The following is a 22,205-nucleotide window of genomic DNA, read 5'->3' as shown; positions in this document are numbered from 1 at the left end:
TCAAATTTTATCTCTGCATTCCTAATAAAATATATACACAAAATCAATTATGATTCTAATGCAAAAGCTCACAACCCTGAAAATAAGAAAAAGTACATTTTAAAAAATGTTAGTGCTTTATAATAACTATCAGTTAAATTATTTACCAAAAGAAATAAATCAATGACTAAAATCACACATATGTATCCTTGAGTAATGCAGTTAATAAATCTTAACTATTTAGACACCTGTTTCAAGTAAGGATCTGTACTCAATAAATGTCACCTAATTTTTAAAATAACTAGTTTTTAGAACTTGATCAGTTAATTTTAAAAAATTAGCTAATAAAGCATCTGAAACCAGTAGGAATCAGTTCTAGAAACAATACGATGTCATAAAGATTAACTACAAATCAAGAAAGTTCCTAAAAAATACTCTGAGCCTTTAAACCCAATACTGTCTTGTTGAACAATCATCTGACTACACGTTCCTTCATGACCCACATAAACATGGCAGCCACTGAGGATCAAAGCTAGGGTCAAACAGGCCATTTAGGTATTTCCAGGAAATCAGATTATTTAGCATCAACAAAACTATATCTGTTTCAAATACAAACTAAAATGTTATGGTGTGGTCCTTTTTTTCCCTCAAATTGTTCTTAGAACACATTCTCACTGATTTAGTAAATCGATGAACTAACTACAAATCAAACCAAAAAGTCAAACAAAATGAAATTTATTTATTTAAATGGTTAACTATTTAATGGACATTTTTCTTCTAATTAAAACATTATCAGAAGAATGGATAAAGTTATGGGAACAACAGGAAAGTGGGGCGAGGGGTGTCTTAAAGATACTCTAAAAAGAAAACCTGCATTTTTAAAATATAAAACCAATGGCTCATGAAGACCTTTGAGCTTGTTTTTTTAAACAAGTAGACATCTTATTATTACTCCCTAAAACTGCATACACACACTCACACTTACCCAAGTGCACACATGGCTCTACACACACGATAACAAAGGCCCTTTCTCACCTAACATGAGGCAATAATAAAATCAAAATCCATATTCTTTAAGACAAAAGGCATTCTACTGATGATCCTGATTCAACAATTTTACAGTTTAACAAAATTAATTCCATTCTCAAAAATCCATTGACCTTAAGCTTTTAACAAACATTTTCTACTGCAAAAATTACTGTCAATATTTACAAATCCTTAAACTTTTATTTGGCTGGAACCACTTGTATCTGCCATATTAATATTTCCTGGTGAATGTGTGCTCTTCCCTACGAGAGCAGAAGGAGCAGCTGCTACTCACTGGGAATCTCTGGGGTCCCACCGCAGGCCTCGGCTGGCTCGGGACTGGCAGCAAGGGCACTGTGAGGAAAACAGCACTCGTTACACGTGACTTCACCCCGAACCCGCCCGGAGAGGAGCACGACGCACCACGCGCCACACAGAACACAGCCTGTGTGCACAACACACACAACACATCACGTTCACACTTCCGCAAAGGCTGCATGTTTGTACTGACACAGTCCCATAAAGGGGCGGGGAGAGAGCTTCTGTCTTCAGAGTACAATAGCACAAGCAGAAGCTTCCACTTTAACGGTGAACTCTTACTTAGAGTTAAAATACTTCGCACCAGGAAGACATTATTCCTTTACGGTAAGAAGTCTTTGTTTTCGGCATCCATATGCAGGTGATCCAGGGTATCTAACCCGAGTTACATTTTCCGACGCCCATCGAACACAAATTTATATCCAAATCCTCCAGGCTCACGAGGGAGGGAGGCGGGAGATGAAGTGAAGCGGGCAGAGAATAGAAAACGTGCACACACTGTGTGGCTATCTGTGTTGGTTGCTGTAGCACCGAACACCCTACTCGACAACCTGCCATGCCGAGACCTGTCGTCCGTCTTTGTGTTTCAAGAGGCACAATTCCATCAACTTGCCAGAACAGTGGTCAAATAGTTTCAAAAACAGGGAAAAAGCCAAATGCTAGTTCCACACCCTGCATGTTTAAGCTGTTTCATACATGAGCCTTATACTGATTTTGATTTGGGAGGTAAAAAAATCCCCTCCCAAGAGGTGCCCACTCTATGGTAGCATGCTAACCCTCCATTAAAATGTCCTGCCAGACGCGTCCAGGAAGGTCTCGGCCGGCCAGTGCAAGGGCTGACCTGCAGCCCCCTCTCAGCTTCACACTCCAGAGTCCTCAGCACGAGGACTCCGGAAGGTTACGTGGAAATGCACGTTTAAAGAAGTGACGGAGGGAAAATGAGGTCACAGGGGCGGGGCGGGGGGACCCTGACCCAACATGACCAATGTGCTTATAAGAGAAGATCAAACACAGACAGACACAAAGGGATACCATGGAGAACCCAGCAAGAACAATGTAACAGCATTTAGTTTTAATTTTAAAAAGTTCTGGTAAATCAGCACCACAGAAGTAACATAGCTTAAAAGTCAATCAAAACTATTTTTAAAATAGAGCACTAAGACAAACTATTTTTTACTTATTATGATTAAGCAAAGAAATCGGTACATTAGACTTCTGATTACGATCACACTTCTACTTACCTGCTTCCTCCCCCACTGTGAACAGGAGACAGTTTACAACCTGTGATGCTAAGAAACCATATCAGCTGAACCGTGAACTCTTTATATCTGACATTCAATATTTATATCCCACACTGTCCCATGAATTAATGGACTAAGTTTTCAACTTTAATAGTGAAAATCTGGAAAACAAGTTAAATTTCCGACAAAACTGGTTGATTACAATATGATAAAACACTCTCCATCCTTGAAAAGAAAGTAGGTGTTATCAGACAAAGGTGTGCATACATCTTTTTAATTTTTTAAAACACCTTTTGACTGTGTGAGGCTGAGAATCACGGGGTTACTCTATCTTTTGCATACAGGAGACAACTAGACAACCAGCCTTTCTCAAGAACAACAGCGGCTTTCTATTTAACTAAGTGCAGTCAAGCTGCTGTTTCCAGAGCTGCCCCAGCCCCTAAGATCTGCTCTCCATGACCTTAGGCTATCTCAACCTTCCCGCCTCACTCCCTCCATGACCCTAACCTCCCAACTGCAGGACCCCACAAGCATCTCCTGGCCCCTTATCATCCTGCACTCCATGGCCTTCACTGTGAGCAAGACGCCTCCTCTACTGCTTCATCAACACCCTAACTCCAGCAACTCCAATGCTGTCTAGGCTACCCCTGACGCAGAGGGGAGTGGGTTGGAGAGAACCATGCAGGCGGCCAGGTCTCTCCAAGCTCACGGCCGACAGCCCCAGGGATGCTGGGGCTGCCCAGCACTCCCACTCTCCTGCTCCGCAACAGCCATCTTGGCAAGACACTCTTCATCCCTGTCGATGCACTCGTCTCCCACGCCTGCACCCCGTTCCCGCTCAAGCCCACGTCAGTGAGGCCTGTACTGCCTCCATGTCACCAAAAGCACCCTGTCCGAACCCCACAGACCCGGCGACTGCAGGCCCAGCACCCAGCCTGCAGCCCACGCCCAGCCACCGGAGCACTGGGCTCCGCCAGTCCCCGTCCTCCACAGTCTCCCGGCTTCCCCCTCCCTACAGACCCCCAGCTGGCATGTCACGAGCCCCAGGCTCCAGGCCCCAGGTCCATCGAGATGCCAACAGAGCCCCACTTCAGCTTCGCACCCAGATCTCGTCCGCACGCTCCCTAGCAACCTCACCCTAGACACGTGCGCCCGCGCGTCTAGGCGCACCTCCAGGCGCACCTCCAGCACAGGACTTGCCGTCTTCCCCTGGCATCCCCGCCCTCCAGCGCTCGAGCTCCTTCTGGGTAGCTGCGTCCTCTCTCCCGCCCACACCCGGCCCATCCATCAGTCCCACCCTGAGGCACGCCTGGCTCCTGACCTGATCACTGCAACCCCCTGAGCTGGGCCACTGCACTCACCTCCCCGCTGGTTTCCACTCCTGCCACCCTCACGAGCCCCCTCTCAACCAGCAGCAAGAACAACCCTTGTCAAACATAGAGTGAGGATGCTATTCCTGTGCTCAAGACTCCTCTAGTCACAGCCCACTTCATTTGGAACAGAAGCACAGCTCTCAGGACGGCTCCCAGGCCTCACATGACAAGCTTCCGCATTTCTCTCCACCACCGTACTCCACCACGTGTCACCTGGCCTCTCTTCAGTTACCTGAGCACAAAAGGCACAGCCGCATCAGAAAGAGGCGCCCCTACACCAACCGGCCCCTCTGCCTGGAAGACCCCTCCGCTGGCAGGCACGCCAGCAGCCCCGCCCCTTCAGGTCTTCTCTTCTCAGCGCAGTCGGGCCCGCCACCACGGGATCCCCGTGCTCTCCTCAGCCCTGCGCTTCCCTCCAACGCGCCACACAGTGCCCTCGTGTACCATCCTCACAGCTCACTGTCGCTGCTAAGGCGCTAGACGACACCCACAGCAAGTGCTGACCGCTGTGTTCACCGACAGATCTCCAACACCACGGAGAGCAGCATCTCCATCAATGCTGCGCTGAGCAGGTGCGTGAAGATATGCTCTGTATTCACTGCTTAGCACTAGTCTCCTCGCTCCAGGAACGTGCGTCTGTGATCATGCCACCAAAACTGACCATGAACAGACGGATGTGTACCTCTGGAACTCAAAGGAAGCAGCGCGAGTGGCACCTGAGGGGACGGGCCCTTCGCACTCAGCCCCCCCCCAGAAGTGATAAGGAAGGCCCCCCAGAGCCCTCCACAGTGGCCTCTAAGGCCCTGCACCATTGCCGCACGCTGGCAGTGCCCTCCCCGGGGCACCGTGACAGAAGACACACAAGCTGAGAGGGGCCTGACCCGCCAGCCAGCGCGCATCAGAGCAGCGGGAAGGAGTCGGGGAGCCCCCGGCGTCCTTATGGGCCTGGAAGTGACGACAGACCGGCCAGTCACCTGGAGTGTGGCCACAGCAAGGGAGGTGCGTACCTTGGACGGGCGTCACCACGGCCCCTTTGAAGTGGGGGTTGATGTGTATGTTCTTGGGCTGCTGCGGGGTCACGGGAGGAGGGGTCATCATCACGCGGGGGGCCTCGATCTGGGGCGGCATGTGCATCCCCTGCGGAGGCGAGGGGTGGTGCGGGTGCTGCAGGGGCAGCAGGGGCTGGAGCTGCTGCTGCTGGAACAGACTGCGGATCGGCTGCTGCGGCGGCGGCGGCGGTGGCGGCGGCGGCGGCTGAGGCTGTGGAGGAGGAATTAGTCTTGGAGAGTACGTCTAAAACCACCAAAAGAGACAAAGTCACAGCAATCAACGCTTACAAGGAAAAATGCCAGTACACTGACTGCACTGTAAGAGTTGACTCAGAAATAAATTTATTAGTAACAACTTGTGTAGAACAGCAGGATAAATGAGCTGCTCCGCCTGCTCACGGTTATGGCTACTGTCTGATGACGAGAGCCAACATCAGGACAGGGAGGGAAGACCGCAGCCCCCAAACACGACGCATGGATTCCAAAAGGGAAAAACTGCAACTCAATCATCAGAACTGCCTGCCAGGAGCCATGCGCTGTGGGCGGAGCACAAGCTGCCTGGGAGGCCCGCTCCTCCAGAAAGCCTATGAGATGGCGGGCAGTGCAGGGGCAGCCCCGTTAGAGAGCAGGCTGCAGAGAGGCCCAAGGGCTCCCAGAGGGGAGGGGGCGGTTCCTGAGAAAGTGGCCTCTGAACCAGGAAGGAGGGGAAGGAGCCAGGCGAGGGGTGGAATGGCATCACCTGAGAGCGGCGGAGGGGAACACACGCCTGGAGGCGCACTCGCAGACCAGCGTGACTGCAGCAGCACTCCAAGATCGGAGGGCGCGAGAGTGGGAACACACCCCCTCCACGCGGTCAGGGATCTCAGGGTTACTTAGTGCAACAGTCTGGAGAGAGGAGGAGACCCCCACCACAGCAGCAGCCTCAAGAGCACTGGGCCTCCTCCCCTCCGCCGGTGTCTTAAGCACACACTGAAAGGTCTGTATGTGGAGTAATTCACCCTCAACAAGCCTATGAAGCCAGCCCTTGTCGTGACCCTCCTCCTCCAAGATCGAGTGGCCGGTGAGCAGAGGAGCAGAGAACCTGGTTCCACAAGCCCTGCCTGTGAGCACTCATCCAACCGGCCACTCACGGTGGCAGAGGCGACAGGCCGCCACCGGCCAGGGCACTCTGCACACCGGCCGCCCAGGAGGACGCCAGCCTTCAGCGGCTTCTCAGTTCCGTTCCAGAGCCTCTACAGTGTCTGACGACGATGACTAACAGTGTGTGACAGACGAGGGGAAAGGGGACAGAAGAAGACGGACCATTTAACAGGCCGCAGACACCAAGAGCTAAAGGAGAGAAACAGCCGTGGTCTGGGAATTCTGAAACCCAAGTGCACACGACCTCGCCGAACCCACCCTTCCTCGGGGAGGGCTTTCCTGAAGATGCAGAGCTAGCATAAATCCCTGGACACACATGCTCTCCTCTGACGCACCGTGTCTGTAGCGTGCACAGCTGTGCGTGAGCAGTCTCTTCTATCCCGCTCAGCACTGAATCCGCACGGGCAGCGCGCTGACAGAGGGACAGCTAAACTGAACCTCAGCTCAGCTGGGAAAGCGCGCAGGGCGGGCCCCTCACTCGGCCACGCGAGGGACTTTTAAGGAGATCACAGGTTCTGAACAAGGGGAATTTAGGGCCTGGGCAACAGCCATGCAGAGAAGCCCAGGGCAGGTAGGAAATGAAGAAACTGAGCTGGCAAGAGGTGCAGGCTAGAGACCCAGACTCATGCGGAGAGAGCAGATGGCAGGAAGGACAATGTTGCCGAGCAAGAGCTCTGATCAGAAACTGGCCTGAGAACAATGCAGCCAAAGAAACAGGAGAGAGAGAAGGGGTCCCGTTGGAAGAGAAGAGACTACACCCCAATCTCAAGACACTCAAAATAAGAGAGCCTCAAGAAAGAGGAGCTCACAGGTGATGCCCAAGGGCCCAGAGTGCAGTCCACTAGGACAGACTGCAAAGGTGAGCAGGCGACTCTCAGAGCACACTCAGGACTGGCAGGAACAAAGTGCCAGCACCAACAGATGGACCAAGGAGAAACCAGACACAAGCAAAGCCACGGCAGAAAAGGAACGGGAGACACAGACCGCTCTGAGGTGGGGCACGGCTGGGACCAAGGTGGGCACAAGCGGAGCAATGAGGCCATGTTGGAGAGCTGTGACTGCTTCAGCAGCCTGCAGCTCCAAAACACCACTGCTGGCCAAGACTCACGCACAGCTCACTGGCCACGGCTCCAGCAGGCTGAGTCAGGCCGGCAGCAGGTTGAGCCCACTGGCACCTAGAAAAGCCCTGGCACTAGCGAATTCCAGACACGATACTGCTGTCAGGTGGGACTTGGGTCAACTGACACTTGGGCAACACTTCTAGAGCACTGAGGGCCCCCAGTCGAGCCTCTCTCTATGGGTAAGAAAGCAGGGAGTTCGGTTACTTTTCCAGGATCCTGGAGGAACAGCTATGTGAAAACTGGTCCTCAGCTGGCTGTTCCGCCACTTCAGAGGCCAAAATCATGGAGCTGGCAGGTCAACACACACAATGGAAGCTGGGGGCGAGGACCCAAGATGGGGAAGAAAAGGAAAAAACTGAAGCGCCCACCTTCCTGCTATCAGAGAAGCTTAAAAACAAATGGTTGTATGAGCAGAGAGCAGCTATCCATATCATCAGTCTCTTTATGCTGTGATCAACCCACCTGCCTTTCTTCCCTGTTCACTGAAATTAGAATTCTCATGCAAAAATAGTATATCACCTTTTCTACTTTGTTATTTCACAAATGAATGCCTAGTAAAACACAGTTTTCTACACTGAGGTCAGGTGTGATTTTCCCCTACACTCACCTAATAATGTAGGAGGATAGACAGTGTAAACACATATTTACATTAAATAAATCTGTCCTGAAAGACTAACTTCTGAAGGAAAAACTATAAAATACTACAGTTAACTAGAAGAACAACAACCAAAAAAAAAACCCACTACACTTCCTGTCTTTGTTCCTGAGATGTCTCACCTCTAAAACACAGAGAAATTCAAGCGAAGCTGAAATGACAATTACATGATTTAGTCCTAAATTATGAAAATTTTTTATGGATATGACAATCTCTGTTTCTATGGAGAGGAGATGACAGTTATTTGTAAGAGAAACTGCTACATTTAAGGAAAAATCTATGGTAAGCAGTATGTAAGAAAAAATATTTTATAAAATACACCATTATGGCTATATTCTCAATGTAACAGAGTCTGTGTTTTCAGAATGGTGCTCACAGGAGCAGTGCCCGTCCACCAGCAGAAGAGATGAGCAAGGTTCCTGTGTGGTTCGACCCCTGGAAGACATCAGCTCTCTCACTGCTTCTTTCTTCGTCCATAGTGGCAAAGAATCAGTCTTCACTACCTCAATACTAGAAGACTGGATTTTTAAGACCATATACTGGATGAGTTACAAACTGGAATCAAGATTGCCAGAAGAAATATCAACACCCTCAGATATGCAGATGATACCACTTTAATTGAAGAAAGTGAAGTAGAACTAAAGAGTCTCTTGATGAGAATAAAGGAGGAGAGTGAAAAAAAGCTGACTTAATACTCAATATTAAAAAACTGGGATTTTTTTGGCATCTGCTCCCATCTCTTCATGGCAAACAGAAAGGGAAAAAGTGGAAGCGGTGACAGATTTCCTTTGCTTGGGCCCTAAAATCACTGCGGATGGTGACTACAGCCATGAAATTAGAGGACAGCTGCTTCTTGGCAGGAAAGCTACGGCAAACCCAGACAGAGTGTTAGGAGCAAAGACTACCTTGCTGACAAAGGTCTGCATACCCAAGGCTATGGTCTTTCCAGTAGTCATGAACAGACGTGAGAGCTGGACAATAAAGAAGGCTGAGTGCCAAAGAACAGGTGCTTTCGAACTATGGTGCTGGAGAAGACTCTTAAAGAGTCCCTTCGACTGTAAGGAGATCAAACCAGTCAATCTAAAAGGAAACCAACCCTAAATACTCATTGGAGAGACGGATGCTGAAGCTCCAATACACTGGCCACGTGATACAAAGAGGAGACTCAGTGGAAAAGACCCTGATGCTGCGAAAGACTGAAGGCAGGAGAAAGGGACCACAGAGGAGGAGATGGTGGATGGCATCAGCGACTCGATGGACATGAACATCGGTAAACTGCGTGAGATGGTGAGGGGCAGGGAAGCCTGGAGTGCTGCGGTCAATGGGGTCGCAAAGCGTCAGGCACGACTTGGCAACCAAACAACAACGAAATCATAGCACAGGCTATAAAGAAACTTTAGCCATGACGCCTTTTACTAAATTTTCATCTCAGACTAAGGCAAATGCAAAATACAAAACCCACACCAGAGAGAACTGTCACTTGCTCTCAGCGTGCAGGCTCCCAGGACGGAGCTGAGCGACTCACCGCCACAGGGGGCTGCGTGGGCAGCAGAGCGGGCCTGTGGTCCTTGGCGCGGCCCCTCTCGCTGCTCTCCCTCCTCTGGTCTCCCACGCCGCGGCACAGGGACGAGCCTCCTCTCCTTCCTCCCCGCCTGGAGCCGTAGCGGCCCTGCTTGTGCTGCCGCTCCCTCTCTTCAAATTCAAGCAGCGCAGCTTTGGCTTCTGCTGAAAGCTCTATTAGAAAAGATGCATATGCGTTAGATACCTTCAAAGAGGCGGAATCAGGTCTATAGGGAGAAACAAAAAAAAACAAGTATGTGACAAAGAAACAGGATCAGCGCGCGCTTCTCCAACCACCACCAACTCCACCTCAGCAGTAAGCAGCCGGGGGCAGGATTCAGAGACACCAGGACCCCGTGAGTGAGGCCTGTGACACGAAGACATGCTTCTTCCTTCAGATACGAGGACCTTCTGCAAATCTGAATTTTCGTTTGAGACCACTAAAATGTGCTGAGGAAAGCTAAAAAGGAGAAGCTGACCAAGTTCAACCCAATCACCACTCCTCATCTGCTAGGCATCACATTCTTTCACTGATGGCAGATGATGCTGGTCAAGACCTGGCTACCCCAGTCCTAAACCAGGACCCTCGCCTATGCGGATCCAGTGTAAGTACTGATTAATTCACAGTGGCACAGAGACTCGAAAATTACAAATTACTGACTGTTCTGCTTTAAAAGCAAACCTACTAATAAAATCACTCTCAAGCCAAATACTTAAGTTTCATAAAGAACGGAAACTCATTTAGTCCTACACCAAGTCAGATTTTCCAATTTACTTAAAGACAACGACTTTACTCTGTGCAGGCAGACCTACATCCACACCACCTGCAGGGAAGCTACAGCAAATGAGAGCAAAGCCACAAAGCGGCGCCCTCCTCTCTGACCAATGCTGTGGGGCAACAATCAAAATTTCTGGCCCTACTCACTAGGCACATTATTCTCAATTCTTAGAAGAAAAAGGCTAACTCATTCAAACACAGTTCTAAGTTATGATAATATATGCTCTATTAGTAAACACCTTTCAAGATTTCACTGAATCCTACTAAGAAGCATTCCCATGCCTTCTTCCACAGCAAAGGGTACATTTTAAATATTACCAGTTTTTCTCCTACCTTGGATTTAATAATCATCTCCAAACTCTTCCAAAATCTCTAAGCCACATTTCATTTTCTTGAGACTGTTTCTAAGGTATCCCCCTTCCCTTCAAACGGATCTAGACTCCATTCTAAAGAAAATTTAATCTCCTCTTAACAAGCACAGACTTTTATTCTAATCTTGACTACATGATAGGTTCACATACACATTTTATGCGGTGAATCAGCAATTATTTTTCTAGAGGTTCTAAGTGTCAAGATTAATTTCACTATCCCCAGTAATAAAATGGTTTCAAATGACATCTTTAATCAGCAAGTAAAAATGCATTCCTCCAATTGAGACAAGCTGTCACAAAAGGTCACCAAAATATGACAGGATGGAAATTACATTTGTTAACTTCAACTGAAATGTTAATTTCCGCTTAAGTGTTTTCTGAACTAGGTCTATATTCCAAAGTAAAGAGATAGTGTAATGTAACAAAGTTTTACATTGTGCTGTCCCTTTCTAAAATGTGCTTAAGAAAAACATGTATATAAAAATACTTTAATACATAGTGAATATCTACAAAATACAGTTTATTTGGCAAAACAGAAACAACAAATGACAGTCTGAGGTTTTTATTTTTGGTTGTGGCTCTTTTTTTTTTTAATAAACAAGATAATTGAATCAAGAAATTTTTAAAACCTTGCAAATGCAAGGACTACTGTGTAAACTGAAGGTAGTTCTCTTACTGCTGGCACTACTGATCTTAAATTGTTTATTAACAGATGAAAAAAATGTGTTATTGCAGATGTTTATTTCTTTTCTCTACTGGAGTATTCTACTGTATAAATCCATAATTTGTATATCAATTTAAAACTACTGTTTTCCCCAAAGATCATTTGCCTTAAGCAAAATTAACCAAGGATACTATTTCAAGAGAACATTATGTGGGCCTAACAACAATGTTCTTCAGGCTAAAGCAATGGAACGTAATTTAATGTATTACCTGTGCCCAGTGAAACTTAGAATATGGCAAAACCCAGCAGCTTACTCACAGATTACAAATTATAAAAACCTAACTAAAATAAGCACAGTCTTTCATTTTCCACTGGTACTGCTTCCAGAGAGAATCTGAGGTCCATCTCCTAGGGCAAAAGACGTGGCCCCTCTGAACCTCTGTGCTGACACTTCAGGGTAACTGGTCAGTGACACCCATGTTTTAGAGATGGCTTTTGACGTTGCCATTCAAAATAAATCTTTCTCTTACACATGCATGTTCTAGAAACCCTTGTCAACTGCATTCTGTGAGAGAATTAAGCCCTCATATCCTATGGGATCCTTTTTATATAAGGAAAAATTTGTCTCCTAAGTATACAGTTTTGTATCCTTGGGAAAACTGATGATGTCACATTTTCTCTAAGGTATTTAATTTCCAGAATCCTGGCTGAGGACAAAACCTCAGTACTTAAGATCATAGCTTAGGTAACAGCCCAAAATTCTATGCCTAATCCAACATGAACTGAAAATGCATATCAACATCTGTGTCTCAGGCTCCATAATGGTCAAGACTATCACAAATATGAGTTACTTAAGGATGACATCATACATCTGAATATGAATAAGACTAAAAGTGACTGAATACCCTTCCAGATTCTGAAAAAAACTCACTAATCCCAGACCAGAGCATTATTTCATTCTTCTTTGTCGAGTGCAGTGTTCTCAAAAGTAATCAATGGTATCACAAAATAACTGCCTTTATTTGTATTCAGAATGTTAAAAGATATCAATTGTCAAGAAAAATCCATCACAGGAGATAATATACATACTCCAGTAGCAAGATATTTTAATCCCATTACAAAGAGTATGTGGGCAGAGTATGAGATACAGTCAAATCAATGCAAGCGCCTGTATGCAAAACCTGAAACTGATATTTCTATCACCAGGAGTACACAAAGTGATGAGTAAAAATTCATGAGAATTTCTAGTATACCAAATACTATAGGATCTTCTCTTTCTCAATGAATATTTTTCTTCTGTATAAAATTAACTTTTTGTTGGGGTGAGAGGTGTTAAGGAAACAAGGGAGCTCCCTGTTTTAGGAAATCAAACTCTAAAATAAACAGAAAAATCCTTCCTATACTGGGAATAATCCTAATTTTTCTAGAAAAATGAAAACCTGTTTTTAAACACTGAGCTCTCCTAGTGTAGCTTTCCTACACTGGCTGACAATAGGGAACAGAGAAAGACACTTCTTAGCATCAATTTTATTTGCCCTATTATCTAGCCAAAGAACCACATTCGGCACAAATACATTTAGAGGCTTTTTTCCTAACGTTTAAAAGAACGGTAAATGGTAGAACGGTTAATGCTTCAGCCACTCTTGCCTCTCCGCCCATATTTAAAGGGCCAACCTGCCCATCACTAACCCTTTCCAGCCTCCTGTCTCAGGATGACATGACTACAGAACTAAGAAACGACTTAAAAAAAAAAAAGCAACACAAACTCTTTAATAAAAGAAGTACAAATGACCCTGTGAAGAACCAAACAAGGCAAAGATCCTGAAAAGAAAGGGACGGAGGGATAAAACAAGTACAAATTATGAACACAGGCAAGTCAGACACTTCAGAACTTGTCAGTGCTTGGGTCAAGTTCAAGTGAACAGAGGCGAGATAACCGTAGCTGAGGAGCAGGGGACAGGAGGAGCAGGGGCTCTGGGGGTGCAGAGAGGGTGATCTAGAAAGTGCACCAGAGCCCAGAAGCAGCTGGCTACAGACAGCCAAGGCCGCCATTCCTAACGGTGTCTGAGAGCTGACTTCACACCCTTAGCACATGCAGCTAACACTGTTATTAAGACATAATGTACGGCTTCCAGACTTATGTAATAAAGCCACAGCCCAGCTACACAGAAGCAGAAGGGATGCTCACCACACCCCGCCCCGCGACGGCACTCTCCTTCCCTAACAAGCCAGGCCCACCGCTGTCTGTGAGCAGCGAGGGGCGCCATCTTTCCCTTGTCCACCTTACCCCAGCCCGAGACTCAGATGCCTATTCCAATGTGCCTGCTGTGTAACGCTGCCAATCACTCCTGCTGACAATACTTTTCATTTTTTCCCATCCCCCCATTTTAAGACCTAAGCCTGCTCCATCTCCTTTTACCCAAGGCCAACTTCTCAGCTCTTTTTTAGAAGCCTATGCTGTACTGGTTCACACTAACAAGCAACTTAATACCATAACCTGAGCAAAGTCCAGGGAAGAGCCTGGGCCAAAAGCTAGAAGCAGGAAACCAGAAGGGAAAGACATAGAGAACACTAAGACTCCAGGTCAATCTCTCCACAAACCTCACCTGGGGATGTCACATGGCAAGACGGGCTCACTGCCATTATGGCGGGCACCTTGAGAGCGTGCTGTTCTCACAGAGAAGTTACTTCTGCCACTGCAAGACACATGCTCAGGCTTCCAACGGCAAGTGGCTACAAATAACACTTTTACGAAGTAATGAAGGCAGTAACTGATTTTCCTTTGACCAAGACCAGAGAACAGGTATAACTCTGTTCTTCCACCCTCCCACCCTACTCCTTGGAATACAGGACAGTACCCCAGTGGTTCTGAAAGTATGGACTTCGGAGCAACAGGAACAACACTACCTACAAACTCATCAGAAAGTCAACTTTCTTGAGCCCTACCCTAAATCTACTGAATCAGAGCAGCTGAGAGTGCATCCAGAAGTATGTGTTTTAACAAGTCTTCTGGGGGGATTCTGTTGCTCAAATTTGAGAACCACTGCTTTATTCCTTGCAGTGGGCACTGGAAAGAACTCCAGAAGAGTGTGGGCAGGGTCACCACTGGAAAAGGCTCTGCTCATCAGCAACAGCCTGCTGTGGGTCTGCAACAAGAACGGCGTGCAGCTGACGACGTGACAGACAAGCCCCCTCGTCTCCCTGAGCGTGGAGCAGGGCAGCACAGAGGGAAACACACACCGAAGACATGGCTGTCACGACACTAGAAGGCTCAAAAGGAAACCAGTCTGGCCCAAAAGGAGCCCTGGCAACCTGGGAAAGGCGAGACGCCCCTGGACCACCCGGACGCCATGTTCCCAGAGCCAGCAGAACCACACGGCATGCAGGAGAGCAAGCCTAAGTCACAGACTACAAAAGGAAAACTATGTCAAACAACAGATATTTTATTCAAACATTTTTTAATCCAGAAGACAAGTCATTTTATAGAATGACTTTTACAGCACCGTTAACTCAGCTCTCACCTCATACAGACCATCCAGCTTCTGGACACCATGCTAACAGTCTATAAAGTCAGCTGTTCTTTATCTACTTCGTTAATCGTAACAGTATTATAGAGGAAGTTGAAATGGGAGTGGGAGAGGATGTGAGACAGGTGAAAAACGTTACCCAGCGTTTCTGGAATGTTCCTTCTCTCTCTAGTTACATCTGAGAGCCTAATAATTGTTCCTTCTTTCCTTTCAGTTTTGAAACGTAATCGTCCAGATTCTTCATCATCATCATCCTCTTCATCTGACTCTTCTTTGATGTCCTTCTGCAGCTCCAAAGTCTCCATGCCTCCCTACATGGCAGACAGACAAAAGAGCAAGGAGGGAAAGTGAGCCCATACTCTTCTGAATTAGATACTGAACAACAGTTACGCACACACGCATGTGCACACACACATAGAAGCTCTTTATAATTAAGATGCAAGAATACAGCACAATGCCCCATTTATAAAGCATGAGAAACATTGAACTGATGCTACGAGAAAAAACCTCTAATATTAAAATTTGACACTGTTAGAAAAAATCCAAACTCCTACTCCTAGTTAATACACACAGTCTTATACACCGTAACTGCTTATACTTCTAAGAGAACAAACATGATTCCCAAACACCCGTGCTGCCCTAGCCTCTAATTCAGATCTAAACAAAGTTCAGTATGTTAATTAAACTAACCCTAGAGTCCCTGAGCCTGATTTCAGCACAGAAGCCACCCTGTGGCTCCCATTAGATGACAGCACACTCCTTCCCACTAAAGAGGCCCCACATTTCCTGGCACTCCTGACCCCATCTACTCTGACTTTCAAAGCAGCCAAGTGCTCCAAATCCACTGTTGGGTTGCTTGGCTTCTCTGGTTCTCTCAGCCTGTACAATCTTTCCTGCATCGTTGCTCACCCCTTTCTACTTCATCCCACCGTCCAGGTTTGTGAGTTACTACCTCTGGTTCAGACTATCAACCACCATCAACCAGAAGACTACTTTTTTTCATTCGCTTCACACTAAAACCAGTTTTGGGTTTGTTTGCTTTTCACTCATCTATTTATAGCTGTGCGGGGTCATCGTTGCCCTGCACAGGCCTTCTCTAGCTGTGGTGGGCAGGGGCTGCCCGTCTGCTGCAGTATACACACCCGTCCTGTTATGGAGCATGGGCTCTATGGCACACGGGCTTCGCCACTTGCGGCTCACAGGTCCCGCAGCACAGGCTCAGCAGTTGTGGTGCCTGGGCTTAACTGACCAGCAGCAAGTGGTTTGCAATTTCTGTGCCCTGCACTGGCAGGCGGGTTCTTATTCACTGTGCCACCAGCTGAGTCCTTAAAACCAGTTTTTATCTTGTATTTCATTATATCAGGATTCCTACAAAAATTTTATTTAATCTAGTCTCAAACTAAATTAATTTATTTATCAACAATTCTTACTGTATTAACTCATGTCCCTTCTGACACTGATCACTTTCATCTCGTGTTAGGTCTTAGTGACCTACTGTCAGGTATCAAGACAGGTACCTATGACTGCTAGATTAATCTATGCTTGTTGCAAACTTAAAAACTGCTCCTTCAGTCTCATCACTCATAATTCTTACATGTCCTTTACTCTTAACAGAAACAAAAATGAACCACTTTACTAGAAAATGTGCAAGGGAAAGAAAATGATACAATCATTCTGGACTCTTTCCCCAACATTTTCTGTGTAAAAAATGCACACATTCGTTGCTATAAACCCTGTGGTAGAGAATCAATGCCTGAAAATAAAATACTGAATATAAACTATAACTTTTAGCCTAATGATCGCAAAACCACCTTTCAGTATTCTGATACTCAGTATACTGTAGAATTTTAAAGCACCAGAACGTTGGCATTTTGTTGTTTTGCTGGTTTGATACCATCACTTCTGTCTGACTGAACATCTGAGACCACACAGGAATGACGTGTGAGATGGGCCCCGCTACGCTTGTGCTGCACTACACTCACGCCGAGCAAAAAGTCAGCTCTTTTACAAAAGACTCTTCTCCACCTCTTAATCTCCAGGGCAGTGCTTCTCAAATTGAAGGTTTATATTCATCACTGGGAATCCTGCCAAAATGCAGATTCTGATTCTGCAGGTGGGGGTCTAACATTCTGCATTTCCAACAAGCTCCAGGTGAAGCCAACATGCAGGTCCACAGACCACACTTTAGGCAGCAAGGTCAGAGGAGGAAAAGAAATCGTTACCAAGAAAGCAAAGATTTTATTACAGTAGTCATTTCTAATTCAACCATTAACAATAATTACAGTTCAAACACTTTACAAGCAAGTTTAATGTGAAACATGACAGTACTGAAACAAATACAGTTTATTCTAAACACACTCTCCATCTAAGAAATCCAAATATAACAAAGACAAGCTGAGAACTGTTTCTCTGAAACAGATATTACAGGCTACCAGAGACAAATCGACGAACAGTACCAGTCTACGGCCCAGCGCCGCCACTGCTGGACATGCACTCAGGGAAAATGAAAACTTACGCTCATGTGAACACGGGCAGGGAAACTGTTCCAGTTCTATTTTGGATGACCAAAAATAGAGACAACAGTGAATGGATACACAACTGTTGTACATCCAAACTACGGAACGGTCTTTCAGCAATAGAAGAGGAAGGAACTATACAAAAACCGGGATGAGATCACAAAGGCACCATGCCGCACGACCCAAGCCACAAGGCACAATGAGTCACTCAAAAGGGGACACACTGCGACAATTCCACACATATGACACTCTCCAAGAGACAAAGCCGCACGGGTTACCGAGGGTTAGGAATGGAGGGAGGGCCTGACTACAAAAAGGATGGCACAAGGTCAACTTTTGGAGAGACGGAATATCCTAGGATCCAAATTTCTGGTTCACACTCAGGGTCAACTTCCACGTGAACTTCATCAAGGATTACACAAGCCCTGAGCTGAAACTGAAAAACTGCTGGCATCAGCTGCCTCAAGTATAAGGTCGCCTGGCAACACTGACTAAGTTAGACTCACTCTTTCAGCCACTGGTCACTACCTCTTCCTCTAAATACTAGGCTCAAAAAAAGGGCATCTTCTCTGGCCTTGGACATAGAATTAACTTACCTATCTGCCATAATGTTGACTTTCTCTGCAGAGAAATACTTATGAATGGGATATTCACAATATCCCATTCACAAGTAAAATTCCACTGAAGGGCAGTGCTGGATAACAATATAAAAATCAAGTTACCCTGATTATATTTTGTAAGAATTTAAATTGTATGTAAATATCTGACTTCATTATATAGACACTGCCAAAAATATTCAACGGTTTGATTTTTAGCTATTTAATTATCTTAAAAACCTGAAAGATGCATTTGTAATGCTTAACAGAGGATGCATATGAAAATCATCATGAAAGTTCTTTATAAAACAGAAAGTCCACCAGTCTTAACATCCATCCATACATACATACATAACTAGAAACTCTAAGAGGCAGCAAGCCCCAGACTTATATATTTTGTTACATTCACTAGCTAACTCTCAAATGAACTTGTGATCTCAGTTTCTGAAAAAAACTTCAATATTCCATCCCACATCTAAGGGGGTGGGGCAGGGAACTGGGCAGCTCTCTGGAATAGAAGGCTCTGGAGACCACTGCTTCTGAGAGCTTCCCACAAGTGTTTAGTGCTTATAAAATATTTGATAGAGAATAATTCTATACTCTCATATCTATATCATAAATAAAAATTGATTCTAATTCCACCAAGAGTTAAAACTTACAAACTGAAAAGACTAGCAGTTATTAATAAATTGTGCAAAAATTACAAGAGAAGAAAATTAGAGACCAATCTCCTTCGTGAACACAGACACAAAATTGCTTAATAAAATAAAGGTATATATTGTTCCATCACTAAGCAGTAGCCGACAGTTTGCGACCCGGGGACTCTAGCACCCCAGGCTTCTCTGTCCACATGGTATCCGACAAAAAAGGAAAATATGTCATGACCAAGTGAAGGTTTAGCCAGAAGCATACGGTTGATTTAACATTCAAAAACCAGTCAATTTAACAAATCTCCCTTCAAGAATTCCAAATATATGTACACACACTCTCCTTTTCCAGAGGTGGCGCTTAAGTCCCTCTCGCTCACGGGGGGTGAGGACTAGACTTAGTAACTTGCTCCCAGAGAACAGAGTGCAGAACAAGAAAGACAGAACTTCACGGAATGACAATCTTCACTGGCCAAGGCCATCTCAGCACTTGCCCACGGCTGACACTGCCGGGGAGGCCCTGCACACAGCTGCAGGATGGGATGAGGACACCTAACCTCCACGGCATTCTTTCCAAAACTCCCACCGCCCAGTCTAACTGTGAGAAGAGCACCAGACAAGGCCAGGTTAGAGGACATTCCACGGGACACCCGGGCAGGACGCTTCTTTAGACTGTCATGGTTGTGGACCTCAAGGCAAGACCCACAAATTGCCGCAGGCCAGAGGAGACAGGACAGCAACATGGTGCCCTGGACTGGGCCCCAGAACAGAAAGAGGACATTAATGGGAAGACCTGCAAAACAGAGGCTAAGTCCAGAATATAGGTCATAGTTCATAAAGTCCATTTAATGCACATTAAAAAAACAAGGGATGACACAAGATTATCTCAATAGGAACTGAAAAAGCACTGACAAAATTCAACACTCATTTCTGATTTAAAAAACAAAACAAAACTCAGCAAACTAGACACAGAAAAGAACTTCTTCAATCTGACTGAAAAACCTCTGGTAGCTTATATTACTTACTTGATAAAATACTGAGTATTTCACCCCTACCATGAACTGAACTGAACCACGAAGAATGAAGCAAAAACAAATGCCTGTCATGTTTCTATTCTACACAGTACTGGAGGTCAACAAGGCAAAACGAATGAAGTAAAAAGACAAGTGAGAACCATTAAACTGTGGTTATTAACTTTCCTATTCCAGACTAGGAAAGACTAAACAGAACTAAGGACACTGCCCGCCTCTGAGAGGAGTCAGCACTGACCATAAAGAAACAAGGGGGGAGCTCTGGGGATAACAAGGGTAACTGGGATGTACACATGTACCAGATCCGTGAACTGTATTAACTGGTTGTAACTCTTCCAGAAAAGGGAACTAAGGCAATGGAGTAGTAAGTGGCCTGCCCAATGCCAAGAATCAGTAAGCGACTGAAAGGGAAAGTCGCTCAGTCAGGCCTCTCTGTGACCCCATGGCCTACACAGTCCATGGAATTCTCCAGGCCAGAATACTGGAGTGGGCAGCCTTTCCCTGCTCCAGGGGATCTTCCCAACCCAGGAATCAAACCCACGTCTCCCTCACTGCAGGCGGATTCTTTATCAGCTGAGCCACGAGGGAAGCCTGTGGTTATGAACAGGCAATGTGATTATCAAGATGCTAGTTTCCCCCCAACTGGACTAAAAATACAATGCAATGTTCAAAAACAAGGCCAACCAGACTTTTAACAGACGCTGACAAGTCAATTACAGAATTTATATACAGAATTCAGAGGACTTAGATTGACAAAACAACCTTGAAAGGGCACCACAACTGGCGGATTGCACTGCCTGATCTCACGCCACAGTGACCAAGATAGCGCAGTGCTGGCGATGGGGCACAGGGGGCTCCAGAAAGAGACTCGGACGCCACCGGCAACCGAGCCTCACACAGCACTAAGGGACTCGACGCGGAGGGGAAGCCTTTAGGCAAAAAAGGATACAAACATTAGAGAGACAAGCGGGAGAACTAAGACTCTCATACATGACTGGTGGCAGTATAAACGGTACAAACACAAGAAAATCATTTGGCTATTTCTTACACCATCAAACATACTTCTACCCTGTTCCAGGAGTACCACTTCTACCTAATGCTACAGGGAAAAAAAGGTATATCCACAAAAAAATAAGTAAAATAAGCTCTTTTAATTATTCATGATAACAGAAAAACTGAAAACCACCCAAACATTACCTATTATCAAGAGAAAACAAACAAGGTATGTCCATCAAACGGAATGAACTGTTGACTATGGGCATAAATGACTATTGGGGTGAACCTCAAAAACCATTATGGTGGCCAAAAGAAGCTAGACAGACAGCAGAGCATCACTGGCCTGCGCGGCTGCTAAGTCCTGTCTGGCTCTTGGCAGCCCCGTGGGCCGCGCTGCACCAGGCTCCTTCGCCCCCACTTCCTCCTGTCATTCGCCCACATTCACACCTCCTGAGTCGCCAGTGCTAGCTCTAGACCAGGAAAGACTGAATCCACAGAACTACGGACATGGCTCACCTCTGAGAGGAGTCAGCACTGACGAAAGAAACAGGGGGGATCTTCGGGGATGAGGGTAACTTGGGTATACACATCTATCAAATTACTGAACTGTATCAGTTAGTTCAGGTCAGTCACTCAGTCGTGTCTGACTCTTTGCGACCCCATGAACTGCAGCACACTAGGCCTTCCTGTCCATGAGCAACTCCCGCAGTTCACTCAAACTCATGTCCATTGAATCGGTGACGCCATCCAATCATCTCATCCTCTGTCGCCCCCTTCTCCTCCTGCCTTCAATCTTTCCCAGCATCAGGGTCTTTTCCAATGAGTCAGTTCTTTGCACAGGTGGCCAAAGGATTGGAGTTTCAGCTTTAGCATCAGTCCTTCCAATGAATATTCAGGACTGATTTCCTTTAGGATGGACCGGTTGGATCTCCCTGCTGTACAAGGGACTCACAAGAGTCTTCTCCAGCACCACAGTTCAAAAGCACCAATTCTTCAGTGATCAGCTTTCTAGTCCAACTCTTACATCCATACATGACCACTGGAAAAACCATAGCTTTGACTAGACAGACCTTTGTTAGCAAAGTAATGGCTCCGCTTTTGAATATGCTGTCTAGGTTGGTCATAACTTTTCTTCCAAGGAGTAAGTGTCTTTTGATTTCATGGCTGCAGTCACCATCTGCAGTGATTTTGGAGCTCAAAAAACTAAAGTCTGTCACTATTTCCACTGTTTCCCCATCTATTTGCCATGAAGTAATGGGACCAGATGTCATGATCTTAGTTTTCTGAATGTTGAGCCTTAAACCAACGTTTTCACTCTCCTCTTTCACTCTCATCAAGAGGCTCTTTAGTTCTTCACTTTCTGCCATAAGGGTGGTGTTGTCTGCATATCTGAGGTTATCGATATTTCTCCCGGCAATCTTGATTCCAGCTTGTGCTTCATCCAGCCCAGCATTTCTCATAATGTACTCTGCATGTAAGTTAAATAAGCAGGGTGACAATAGACAGCCTTGATGTACTCCTTTCCCAATTTGGAACCAGCCTGTTCTTCCATGTCCGGTTCTAACTGTTGCTTCCTGACCTGCATACGGATTTCTCAAGAGGCAGGTGAGGTGGTCT

The 22,205-nt window shown here is 46.0% G+C and overlaps 1 protein-coding gene across 1 annotated transcript in view; it reads right to left on the bottom strand.

Moving 5' to 3' along the window:
• Positions 1–22,205, bottom strand: part of RBM33 (RNA binding motif protein 33) — a 104,729-nt gene that overhangs the window by 49,745 nt on the left and 32,779 nt on the right. Inside the window, exons 7-10 of the mRNA XM_068972470.1 lie at positions 14,942–15,113; positions 9,428–9,636; positions 4,945–5,230; positions 1,301–1,359 (exon numbers count right to left, since the gene is read on the bottom strand). Coding sequence (XP_068828571.1) covers positions 1,301–1,359; positions 4,945–5,230; positions 9,428–9,636; positions 14,942–15,113 — 726 coding nt within the window. The remainder of the gene's footprint in view (positions 1–1,300; positions 1,360–4,944; positions 5,231–9,427; positions 9,637–14,941; positions 15,114–22,205) is intronic.

This window comes from Capricornis sumatraensis, chromosome 5, assembly GCF_032405125.1.
Source record: "Capricornis sumatraensis isolate serow.1 chromosome 5, serow.2, whole genome shotgun sequence".
In the NCBI taxonomy this organism is placed as follows: Eukaryota; Metazoa; Chordata; class Mammalia; order Artiodactyla; family Bovidae; genus Capricornis; species Capricornis sumatraensis.
The sequence above is the reverse complement of the archived record's forward strand: the minus strand, read 5'-3'. Positions and strand labels throughout refer to the sequence as shown.